The sequence below is a fragment of the Lutra lutra genome, chromosome 2 (assembly GCF_902655055.1).
Source record: "Lutra lutra chromosome 2, mLutLut1.2, whole genome shotgun sequence".
NCBI classification, from domain to species: domain Eukaryota; kingdom Metazoa; phylum Chordata; class Mammalia; order Carnivora; family Mustelidae; genus Lutra; species Lutra lutra.
The window spans coordinates 118512709-118525392 of record NC_062279.1 but is presented as its reverse complement, the minus strand read 5'-3'; the positions used below and the strand labels follow the sequence as shown (position 1 = coordinate 118525392).

The 12684-nt window shown below is 37.6% G+C and overlaps 1 protein-coding gene across 2 annotated transcripts; it reads left to right on the top strand.

Moving 5' to 3' along the window:
* Nucleotides 1-8894: 8894 nt before the first annotated feature.
* FABP2 (fatty acid binding protein 2) lies at nt 8895-12298 on the top strand. 2 transcript variants are annotated; one of them, XM_047718333.1, is made up of 4 exons: nt 8895-9028; nt 10200-10372; nt 11547-11654; nt 11984-12298. In XM_047718333.1, the coding sequence occupies exons 1-4, from the start codon at nt 8962-8964 to the stop codon at nt 12032-12034; spliced, it is 399 nt and encodes a 132-aa protein (XP_047574289.1). In that variant the 5' UTR covers nt 8895-8961; the 3' UTR covers nt 12035-12298. The 2 variants fall into 2 exon arrangements, with proteins under 2 accessions (XP_047574289.1, XP_047574290.1); XM_047718334.1 differs by lacking the exon at nt 8895-9028 and adding an exon at nt 9240-9262.
* The last annotated feature ends 386 nt before the right edge of the window (nt 12299-12684 follow it).

Sequence of the window (12684 nt, the reverse complement as noted above, 5' to 3'; positions counted from 1 at the left end):
CATGTCCTCCATGCTATTTGTTATGCTCCACAAATAAGTGAAACCATATGATAATTGACTCTCTCTGCTTGACTTATTTCACTCAGCATAATCTCTTCCAGTCCCATCCATGTTGCTACAAAAGTTGGGTATTCATCCTTTCTGATGGAGGCATAATACTCCATAGTGTATATGGACCACATCTTCCTTATCCATTTATCCGTTGAAGGGCATCTTGGTTCTTTCCACAGTTTGGCAACCGTGGCCATTGCTGCTATAAACATTGGGGTACAGATGGCCCTTCTTTTCACTACATCTGTAACTTTGGGGTAAATACCCAGTAGTGCAATTACAGGGTCATAGGGAAGTTCTATTTTTAATTTCTTGAGGAATCTCCACACTGTTCTCCAAAGAGGCTGCACCAACTTGCATTCCCACCAACAGTGTAAGAGGGTTCCCCTTTCTCCACATCCCCTCCAACACATGTTGTTTCCTGTCTTGCTAATTTTGGCCATTCTAACTGGTGTAAGGTGATATCTCAATGTGGCTTTAATTTGCATCTCCCTGATGGCTAGTGATGATGAACATTTTTTCATGTGTCTGATAGCCATTTGTATGTCTTCATTGGAGAAGTGTCTGTTCATATCTTCTGCCCATTTTTTGATATGATTATCTGTTTTGTGTGTGTTGAGTTTGAGGAGTTCTTTATAGATCCTGGATATCAATCTTTTGTCTGTACTGTCATTTGCAAATATCTTCTCCCATTCCGTGGGTTGCCTCTTTGTTTTCTTGACTGTTTCCTTTGCTGTGCAGAAGCTTTTGATTTTGATGAAGTCCCAAAAGTTCATTTTCACTTTTGTTTCCTTTGCCTTTGGAGACATATCTTGAAAGAAGTTGCTGTGGCTGATATTGAAGAGATTACTGCCTATGTTCTCCTCTAGGATTCTGATGGATTCCTGTCTCACATTGAGGTCTTTTATCTATTTTGAGTTTATCTTTGTGTACGGTGTAAGAGAATGGTCGAGTCTCATTCTTCTACATATAGCTGCCCAGTTTTCCCAGCACCATTTATTGAAGAGACTGTCTTTTGTCCACTGCATATTTTTTCCTGTTTTGTCAAAGATTAACTGACCATAGAGTTGAGGGTCCATATCTGGGCTCTCTACTCTGTTCCACTGGTCTATGTGTCTGTTTTTATGCCAGTACCATGCTGTCTTGGTGATCACAGCTTTGTAGTAAAGCTTGAAATCAGGTAACATGATGCCCCCAGTTTTATTTTTGTTTTTCAACATTTCCTTAGCAATCTGGGGTCTCTTCTGATTCCATACAAATTTTTGGATTATTTGCTCCAGCTCTTTGAAGAATACTGGTGGAATTTTGATTGGAATGGCATTAAAAGTATAGATTGCTCTAGGCAGTATAGACATTTTAACAATGTTTATTCTTCCAATCCAAGAGCATGGAATGGTCTTCCATCTTTTTGTGTCTTCTTCAATTTCTTTCATGAGTGTTCTGTAGTTCCTCGAGTACAGATCCTTTACCTCTTTGGTTAGGTTTATTCCCAGATATCTTATGGTTCTTGGTGCTATAGTAAATGGAATCGATTCTCTAATTTCCCTTTCTGTATTTTCATTGTTAGTGTATAAGAAAGCAACTGATTTCTGTACTTTGACTTTGTATCCTGCCATGTTACTGAATTGCTGTATGGGTTCTAGTAGTTTGGGGGTGGAGTTTTTTGGGTTTTCCATATAAAGAATCATGTCATCTGCGAAGAGAGAGAGTTTGACTTCTTCATTGCCAATTTGGATACCTTTTATTTCTCTTTGTTGTCTGATGGCTGTTGCTAGGACTTCTAATACTATGTTAAACAGGAATGGTGAGAGTGGGCATCCTTGTCATGTTCCTGATCTCAACGGGAAGGCTGCAAGCTTTTTCCCATTAAGGATAATATTTGCTGTGGGTTTTTCATAGATAGATTTGATGAAGTTCAGGAATGTTCCCTCTATCCCTATACTTTGAAGCGTTTTAATCAGGAACGGATGCTGGATTTTGTCAAATGCTTTTTCCTGCATCAGTTGAGAGGACCATGTGGTTCTTCTCTCTTTTCTTATTAATTTGTTCTATCACATTGATTGGTTTGCAAATGTTGAACCATCCTTGTAGCCCAGGAATGAATCCCACCTGGTCATGGTGGATAATCTTTTTAATGTGCTGTTGGATCCTGTTTGCTAGGATCTTGTTGAGAATCTTAGCATCCATATTCATCAGTGATATTGGTCTGTAATTCTCCTTTTTGGTAGGGTCTTTGCCTGGTTTGGGGTTCAGGGTAATGCTGGCTTCATAGAAAGAGTCTGGAAGTTTTCCTTCTGCTTCAATTTTTTGAAACAGCTTCAGGAGAATAGGTGTTATTTCTTCTTTGAAAGTTTGGTAGAATTCCCCAGGGAATCCGTCAGGTCCTGGGCTCTTGTTTTTGGGGAAGTTTTTGATCACCGCTTCAATCTCGTTACTAGATATCAGTCTATTTAGGTTGTCGATTTCTTCCTGGTTCAATTTTGGGAGTTTATAGTTTTCCAGGAATGCATCCATTTCATCTAGGTTGCTTAGTTTATTGGCATATAACTGTTGATAATAACTTCTGATGATTGTTTCTACTTCCTAGGTGTTAGTTGTGATCTCTCCCTTTTCATTCATAATTTTATTAATTTGGGCTTTCTCTCTTTTCTTTTGGATTAGTGTGGCCAATGGTTTATCGATCTTATTGATTCTTTCAGAAAACCAGCTTCTAGTTTCATTGATACATTCTACTGTATCTCTGGTTTCTATGTCATTGATCTCAGCTCTAATCTTGATTATTTCCCTTCTTACGTGTGGAGTTGGTTTGACTTGTTGTTGATTCTCCAGTTCTTTAAGGTGTAGAGACCGCTGCTGTGTTCTGGATTTTTCAATTTTTTTGAGGGAGGCTTGGATGGCTATGTATTTCCCCCTTAGGACAACCTTTGCTGTATCCCATAGGTTTTGGACCGAAGTGTCTTCATTCTCATTGGTTTCCATGAATTGTTTCAGTTCTTTGATCTCCTGGTTGATCCAAGCATTCTTAAGCAAGGTGGTCTTTAGCTTCCAGGTGTTTGAGTTCCTTCTGAACTTTTCCTTGTGATTGAGCTCCAGTTTCAAAGCATTGTGATCTGAGAATGTGCAGGGAATAATCTCAGTCCTTTGGTATTGGTTGAGTCCTGATTTGTGACCCAGTATGTGGTCTATTCTGGAGAAGGTTCCATGTGCACTTGAGAAGAATGAGTATTCTGTTGTTTTAGGGTGGAATGTTCTGTATATATCTATGAGGTCCATCTGGTCCAATGTGTCATTCAATGTTCTTGTTTCTTTATTGATTTTCTGCTTCGATGATCTGTCTATTTCTGAGAGAGGCGTGTTAAGATCTCCTACTATTAATGTATTCATATCAATATGACTCTTTATCTTGATTAACAGTTTTCTTATGTAATTGGCTGCTCCCATATTGGGAGCATAGATATTTACAATTGTTAGATCATCTTGGTGGATAGTCCCTTTAAGAATTATGTAGTGTCTCTTTACTTTAAAAAAAAAAAAAGAATTATGTAGTGTCCTTCTGTATCTCTGACTACAGTCTTTAGTTTAAAATATAATTTATCTGATATGAGAATCGCTACCCCAGCCTTCTTTTGAGGCCCATTGGCATGAAAGATGCTTCTCCATCCCTTCACTTTCAGTCTGGGTGTATCTTTAGGTTCAAAATGGGTCTCTTGTAGACAACATATGGATGGGTCCTGTCATTTTATCCAATCTGCAACCCTGTGCCATTTTATGGGTGCATTTAGGCCATTCGCATTGAGAGTGATTATTGATAGATACGTTTTTATTGACATCGGGTTACCTTTGAAGTCTTTCTTTCTGTAGATTGTCTCTATATTTCTGTTCAGTGCTATTCTTAGGATTTTTCCACTTTTATAGAACCCCCCTTAATATTTCCTGCAGTGTTGACTTGGTGGTTGCATAGTCTTTTAAGCCTTGCCGGTCTTAGAAACTCTTTATCTCTCCATCCATTTTGAATGTCAGTCTTGCTGGATAAAGTATTCTTGGCTGCATGTTCTTCTCATTTAGTGCCCTGAATATATCTTGCCAGCCCTTTCTGGCTTGCCAGGTCTCTGTGGACAGGTCTGACATTATTCTGATGGGCTTTCCTCTGTAAGTAAGGAGCCTCTTTGTCCTAGCGGCTTTCAAGAGATTATACCTACAATTATGATTCCTCAATTTGACTATCAGGTTCCTTGATGTTTTTCTGGAATCTATAATCTTGGGTGGAGACCATTCGGCCTCTAGTACATGAACGCGGGTTCCATTTGCGAGATTGGGAAAATTTTCATGAAGAACTTGTTCCACTATATCTTCTAGACTTCTTTCTTTCTCCTCCCCTTCAGGGATTCCAATAATTCTGACATTGGAACGTTTCATGGCATCATTTATTTCCCTGATTCTGTTTTCATGGTTTCTAAGCTGTTTGTTCCAGGCTTCCTCTTGATCCTTTCTATCTGTTTTTCCTCCAGATCACTAATTCTATCTTCTGTCTCAGTTACCCTAGCTTTGAGAGAATTTAGATTAGATTGGAACTCATTGAGAACATTGTGAACCTCAGCCCTGGTAGCTTTTAGCTCTGCCCTAACATTGTGAACATCCCGTCTGGTCGCTTTCAGCTCGGCCCTAATCAATTCCTTTTGGTCATCCATGGCTTTCTCCAACCTAGCTATTGCCTGGATAATTGTTAGCCTGAATTCTCTTTCTGACATATTGTCTATGTTGATAGCCATTAGCTCTGTTGCAGAAGGTCCATCCTCTGTATTTTTCTTCTGTGGGGCATTCCTCCTCCTAGTCATTTTGGTGAGAGTTGACTGAACAGGTCTAGCTGGTTGTATCGACTGTGGTACAGTCTGGGTGCAACCTGGAACACTTCTGAGCAATCAAGATTCCCCACCCAAATGAGAGAAAAAAGAAAAGAAAAAGAAAAAAGAGAGAGAGAGAGAGACAGGAAAGAAAGGGAAGATGAAAGAGAAGGTTCAGCCCAAATGGGCCCCAAGGTAAGATTTATGAGGTATACAAACAAAAACAGACAAACAAAAAGACTGATACAAGTACATAACAAGAGAAAAAAATATATATATATGCAAATAAAGGAAGAACCTTGTCAAAAAGAACCCCAAGTGTAAGATTTATATACTATCAGGACAAACACAAAAACACAGAAACACTGGTGGAAGAAAAAGATGGGAGAGTGGTTATAAATTCTCAGTGTGGGTGAGGAAGGTTGTTTTGATTCTTCCTGGATGTATCTTGATATCTTTGTTAAAGGACTCAACTTTCCTATGCTAAAGGGGGATTAAAAATTGGTTTACCTATAGGGGTAGTATTGATTGGGGAAAAGGGATTACTTTGAAGTTTAACTCTATATGAATATTAGAAAATAAAAATAAAAAAGGAATAAACTAGACTAAACTAAACTAAAATTAAAAAAAAGAAATTTAAAAAATAGAATTGCGAAAGAAAAACACAGGTGTATGTATCAAAAAGTTCAGGTTAGAATGTTATTATGGAATTTGATGTACTGGACAGCTCGCTGTGATGGTAAATAGGTTAAAAAATTATCTATATAAAAAAAAATGAGCCAGAATAGTGGGAAAAAATTAAAAATAAAAGCTGTCTTATGAAGTAGTGGTGGTGGTTCTCTTGTAGTCTTTTTTTTTTTTTTCCTGGTTGGTTTTCTGGGGGAGGGGCCTGCCACGTGGGTTTTCAGTCAATGATGGTCCCTTAGTTAAGTCCTCCCACCCCCCTCAAGGGGGTGGGCTCTGAGGAAACCGGTTTTTTCAGGCTTTTGTTCTCTGGAGGTTTTTATGTTTGTTCACCTTTTTTTTTTCCCCTCTCGCCTTGACCGCTTTTGATGGTTTTTGTAGGTTTAGAGGAAAGCAAACTGCACCCTGACCTCCTTCTCAGAGAGAAGCCTCAGTCTGTTCTTCTGTGGGTGTTGCAGAGCCCATATAAATTCCCCCACGGCGGCTGGCAGAGCAGGTTCCGAGTCGCGGTCCCTGGGGATGCAGGATCTTCTGCTGCAACTGTTTGGGCAGCTCCAGACCACCAGAGAGGTTCCAAGCAGCGATCACACACTGAGATTTTCCCGCTGGCCCGGGCTGGGAGTGCCTGGTCTTTCTGGGTCTAAGAGCACCCGGCTTGCACGCACCTTTTTCAGGGGAGGCTGTGGGTCGCGTGCGCGTCTCAGGCTCTGAGAACGGGGCGCAGGTTCAAAAGCACCAGGCCTGGGCCTTTGCGCACCTCTCCCAGGGGAGAGTTTGGGGCGCGCGTCTTAGGCTCTGAAACAATGGCGCATGTCAAAGAGCGCCGGCTGGGCCTTTGTACCTCTCTCAGGGGAGGATGAGGGGCGCGCGCACCTCAGGCTCTGTAGCAGGGCTCGAGTGTTCTGCCGTATGGCGTGGCTCCCATCCCCTCACAGGGGCCAGAACCCATGCAATCTCCGGTGCACTGGCGGCTCAGGGACCAAGACCTGGTTTCTCCGCCACACTCTCTCTGGCTCAGCGCCAGGGGAAGCTGTCCTGGGACCGGGGACTTAAGCCCCGTCCCTAGCCACCCCGATTCCCACAATTTCCCCCCACGATCTTTTGCTCTTTTGGAGTGCTTTCAACCAGTCTCCAAGTTAATGCTGGTCCCCAGATGCAGGGCACTCTCGCTTGTATTAGGGGTATTACTTTCCAACCGGTCGCCTCTGGTGGCTCCCTCCCCCTTTTGTTTATCTTCCGTTATCAGTCTGCCTTTCCCACTCCGCTTTACCTGCCCACTGGCGTCTTCTGCCCCTGTAGAGATCCAGATGTGTATAATTCTGATCTCAGGCTGATTTCATGGGTGATCGGAATTCTTTGGTAGGTAATCAGCTCACTTTAGGGTACAGGTAGAAAAGGCGCCTCCTCCTACTTCCCCGCCATCTTGTCCCCCCCTGGGTGGCTCCACCCATTTTTTCATAAAGTTAGTTACAGATGTAAAGGACTTCTATTATTCTAAAATTACAATCTCTCTTCCCCAATACCCCTCTCCCTCTCTCTATGTTCTGGTATCTTTTTCTCTCTTAATGAAATAATGGAGTTAGTAGAAGGAAGTTAGATTTTTAATGTGCTTACTTGATAAAAATAATAAAAAATAATAAAATAATGGGCAACTCCACTGAAAAAGTGTGCCCAATGGATACAATCAAAATTAAAAACTAGAGATGCTTATGTGATTTGGTTGGTTAAGCGTCTGACTCTTGATCTCAGCTCAGTTTTGATCTCAGAGTTGTGAGTTCAAGCCCCATGAGTTCATTCCCCAGCATGAAGCCTAATTAAAAATTAAAGACTTAATTCTCTTCCCCCAATTTCCTGCTCAAATGCATTAGATATATCCTTCCTCTAACTCTGAATGAAATGTTGGGCAAGCATGCTCTTTAGTTTCTCTATTGACCCTGAGTTAAGAAGACTTTCTTTGGTCACATTTATTCACAATAATGGTCTCTTTTTAGCAAGTGATATATTCAGATTAGTTAATAATGAAAACTCTGCACTTCATGTAAGTTAATGTGTTTCCTCCACCAGCTCAGTTCTGTTCCAGGCTAGAAGCCTACAGTGGGGGAAGGGAGAGATATGGTGACCTCCTTGTCTTTTTACCTTTTTAGCTATTCTCCATAGCCTTGTCCCACATACACATTGAGTTTCAGCTTCTGATTGCATCAGGATTGGGGAAGAGAGGGAATAAGAGTAAAACAAAGGAATGGTTTTAATTAATGGCATAGCTGGTATCTGGTTTTTGTTTTCTCTGTACATAGCAGGATGTTTAAACCTGATTGTTTCTCTAATGGAAGTTTTCAGATTATCTAGCTACATTTCCACCTCTTAAAATTTTTCTCAGTGGCCAGTCACCATTCAAGACCAAAACCTAGTGAACACCTATGTGTCATGAACTATACCAGTTGTCAGGATATTTACCAAACTCCTGGCAACTCAAAAGCACAATGCAAAAGAACATATTAGTAAAATAAACAAATCTTCAGTCTCAATATCATATTAACTTTAACTTTTTATTCATATTTGGTCATAAAATCTTACTTTGTAAGGTAATTGCTATTGTAAAAAGGGGATGGGTCATTAATAGTCTCATTTCCCAGATGTTATTTGATGTATGTTCTAAATTGTGTTACCACCAATGTAGTACACACTTTGAACTTATAAACAGAAAACCTATTTTAAGAGAGCACACATTCTAGTTTTTGAAATAAATGTTCTCACAAGCTGTAGCTTGACTACATGGGGGGGGGTGGTAATAAACAATACCTATTCTATTGTTCATCATGTTTCATAGTTTTATAAAACTATAGTTTTATAGTTGACTCCTGAACAACATGGGGGGTCAGGGGCACCACCCCCAACCATGCAGTCAAAAATCCTTGTATAACTTTTGACTCCTCAAAAACTTAAACACTAATAGTTCACTGTTGACCGGAAGTCTTCCTAATAACATAATCAATCAATTAATATATATTTTCTATGTCATATGTATTATATACTGTATTCTTACACTAAAGCTAAAGAAAATATTTAAAAAACGAGGAAGAGCAAGTGCATTTACAATATTGTACTGTATTTATAAAAAAAATCCATATATAATTGGACTCATGCAATTCAAATCCATGTTGTTCAAGGGTCAACTGTAATTCAGTTGAATTTCAGGAGAGGATCTAAGAAATTTATAGAAAGATAAACTACAATGGTTGGGCATTAGTGTAGTTAAGTGACCTTTTAAACTTTAAACTTCCACATCACAGTATGAAGCTGGTTCTAAGATAAGAAGTAGGATAAATTGTCTCCTAAGGACAGACCTGGATCTCTGATCGCTTAGAGGCTGACTCAACTGGAGATCATGGCTTTTGACGGTACTTGGAAGATAGACCAGAATGAGAACTATGACAAGTTCATGGAAAAAATGGGTAAGGGCTTAATTCTTCAGTGGCTTGTTATTTTGTTCTTCACAGACATTTTTCTTTCTAATTCCTTCTAAACTTCAGGGTTTAGGGAATGGTTCCTGTTCTGGTGGTGAGGATCCAGAATGTATGAGGCTCAAAGTAGGGAAAACAATACTCTCACTTCTTCTATTAGGAAAACTACAGTTTCATTAGTGGGGGAAAAGTTTCTTTGAGTTCTCTGAAACAAAAAAGATTCAGGTATGATTCATTCACTCTTCAACTGCTGCTTGGGCCTATGTCATTGAAAACTTAATTTTTTTTTTGGTTTAGAGAGTAAAAAAGGGAAGTGCATAATGAAAATGTCAAAACTTTAAAACGTTGAATTCTAGGGGATGGAAAAACAAAGATCATATAGTAAAGTAATGGGGAAAAAATTCTATCATGATTCCCAGCTCTAAATAAGACTTAATTCTCATTTCCTCTGACATAAAATTTTGGGAGTAATCTCATGATTCCATGTGGTTTCTATGTGGGTTTTAATTTAATAAATTTAATATCTATTCCAATACTCTGGCAGCTCATACACTGCCCGAGATGTGCAAAAAATTGGAGTCATTCCCCCAAAACAAAATTTGCATCATTATATCTTATAGTTCCAGAATTCCATATTGAAATTTATGGGATTTGCACATTCTTACAATAATGAACTTGACTGCAATATTTGCCAATTTTCTCATTTTTGTGATGGAAATGCCACAAAAAGCAAAGAGAATATGGTTCTAAATTTTAAAGCTATTATGGAAAGTTAAAAAGTTTATGTTTATAAGTTCCTTACAAATATATTAATATATTTAATCCTTTGTTTGACATTTCTGGAATTTAGTTTACTTAACACCGAAGCAAAGAGTTTGATAATCATGTTAAATTACTTGTTCTAAGATTCTACAATTCTGTTTTTCATTTAATTTTTCATAAGTTTTGGAAAAATAGCTTGAAACATTACCTTTGATCTGATTAAGCTTGAATTTTTTTCTGTAGGAGGCATTCTGAATGCTCTTGTGCAAAGGCAATGCTATCAGGTTTTCCTTCCTACCCTTCAAATGTACATAAACAAATAAATATAACAGAACATATTGAAATAAACGCTTTCTATGGCATTTTGATTTTATTTCCTCCAAAATCTTTTGCTTTGCAGGTATTAATATGGTGAAAAGAAAGCTTGCAGCTCATGACAATTTGAAACTTACTATTACACAAGAAGGAAATAAATTCACCGTCAAAGAAGCAAGCACTTTTCGTACCATTGAGATTGTTTTCGAGCTTGGTGTCACTTTTAATTACAGCCTAGCAGATGGAACTGAATTCAGTGTAAGACACTTTTTATAAGCAATGCATTCTTGATTTTTCTACACAATACTAAAATAATCTGTTCTCTGTCACTGAATGGTTTAATGTTAAACCTCCTTCATTTTACTGAAGCAGCCAATAGAGTTTATCCACATTATACATCACACAAATTGGCAGGATATTTAAATCTAATGTTTTTATTTTCATACATCTGTAAATAATCTGGAATGATCAATAAGAATTAGAGGAACATCCTCTGGATGATTAAGTATAGACCCATTATTCATAAAGAAAACTAAAGCTCAGTGTTTTCAACTTTACATACCTGGTAGCAGCAAAAGCTTTTAGATTTATCTAACTTAAACATAATAGTCATTCAATAAATACACTGAAATAATAAAATAAATGAATAAATTAGTTAATGAATGAGTGACCAAATGGAAAAGTCTGATGCATGCTACATTGTAGGTCATTGGGAATATACCTTTTAATGTTTAAGATAAAAAATTTTAGGTAGTCATATTTTTCAACTGATTTTTTAAAATCTTTTTTGTCCTTAGCATTTTTCAGTTAAATTATATATTTGTAATGACAAACTGTCAAATATTTTATCAATTATGACCATTTATTTATTTATTTATTTATTTAAAAATTTTATTTGTAAGCAATCTCTACACCCAACATGGGGCTTGAACCTGCAACACAAAATCAAAAGCTGCATGTTCCATCAGCTGAACCAGCCAGGCATCCTAATGGTCATTTTAAAATTATTATAATAATTATAAAATTACAACATACACAGGGGTGTTAGGCTCTTCATGAAACTAACTTGAACCATGACTAAATTTAGGATACTCTTTTTAACATGAAAGATTTAGAAAAGGGAAGCATTGCTCATCTACCTTAAAATTTAGCATTTGGAAACAATTGAGTAAGATAAGCAAAAGGGTTACCAGCATATACTCTAGAGCCCCAAAAGCTAGGTTCAATCCTGGCTCTATGACTTTAGGTGAATTATTGTGTCTCAGTTTTCTCAACCATAAATGGAGACAGTAATATCTACTTCATAAGGTCATTGTGAAGATTGAAGAAGTAGACCTATAAAACTCAGAACAGTGCCTGATATATGTGAGATCCTAAAAAAAGCTATTTGTTATTATTATTATTACTTATTATTATTATTTTACATTTATAGGGTACTTGGAACCTAGAGGGAAATAAACTTGTTGGAAAATTCAAACGGATAGACAATGGAAATGCACTGAATACTGTCCGAGAAATTATAGGTGGTGAACTGGTTCAGGTGAGTGGTAAAAAGATCATAGCTGTTTCCTAAAGATAAAAATAATTACATAATAATAATTTTATATTTGTGATTGCTGAGTTATATCTTCAACAAATAAACTATCACTTTTCTCATAAATCTTACTTATTTTACCTAAAAATGTAAGTGACTAAAAATAAAAAAATGTGTTTTTAAGTGGGTATATCTTCTATCTGTATAAAACGTTGCTATCAAGATTAAGAAAAAAACATTATAATCATTTCAAAGCTATAACAATACTAATATTTTTCTTAACGGAGCCTTAAATCTTAATGGCAAATTCTTCTATGTTTGTTAACACCTTGCAGACTTTCACATATGAAGGAGTAGAAGCCAAGAGGATCTTCAAAAAGGAATGAGCTTTGTTTTTGGAGCACAGCCCAGAACACAAAATGAATGGAAAATCTATATTGTACTAAAACTGTTTTTCTCTCCCTGATTAGTCCTTTTGTAAACATAACCAGTGACTCACATTTCTAATCTTACCAAGGCAAAACAAGTAAAAGCTAATTAGGATTCAATTGTTTTACATTCTCTAAGATGTACATTTATTGCTGTATTGGTGTTCTAAAAGAATTGGTGACTTTTTTTAACACGGACAAATAAACTTTGTTTCCACAATGCTTTATAAGTAGCTTCATCCTTTCAAAAAAGAAAGAAAGAAAGAAAGAAGGGGGTGCCTGGGTGGCTCAGTGGGTTAAAGCCTCTGCCTTCAGCTCAGGTCATGGTCTCAGGGTCCTGGGATTGAGCCCCACATCAGGCTCTCTGCTCAGTGGAGAGCCTGCTTCCTCCTCCCTCTCTCTCTGCCTGCCTCTCTGCCTACTTGTGATCTCTGTCTGTCAAATAAAACAAATAAAATCTTCAAAAAAAAAGAAAGAAAAGAAAAAAGCTATGTGACATATACATTGATAGACTGTATGGGTTTTGGGTTTTTTTTTTTTTCCACATTTGGTAAACTAAAAAGACAGGTTGCATGAGGGGTCTTTAAACTCTTATATGGGTCATGACT

Bases quoted from the DNA above. Each gene is read 5' to 3' on its own strand.
- FABP2 (XM_047718333.1), top strand. From the start codon at position 8,962: ATGGCTTTTGACGGTACTTGGAAGATAGACCAGAATGAGAACTATGAC. The intron at 10,373-11,546 runs GTAAGACACTTT...TTACATTTATAG, and splicing joins CAGATGGAACTGAATTCAGT to GGTACTTGGAACCTAGAGGG. The intron at 11,655-11,983 runs GTGAGTGGTAAA...AACACCTTGCAG, and splicing joins TAGGTGGTGAACTGGTTCAG to ACTTTCACATATGAAGGAGT.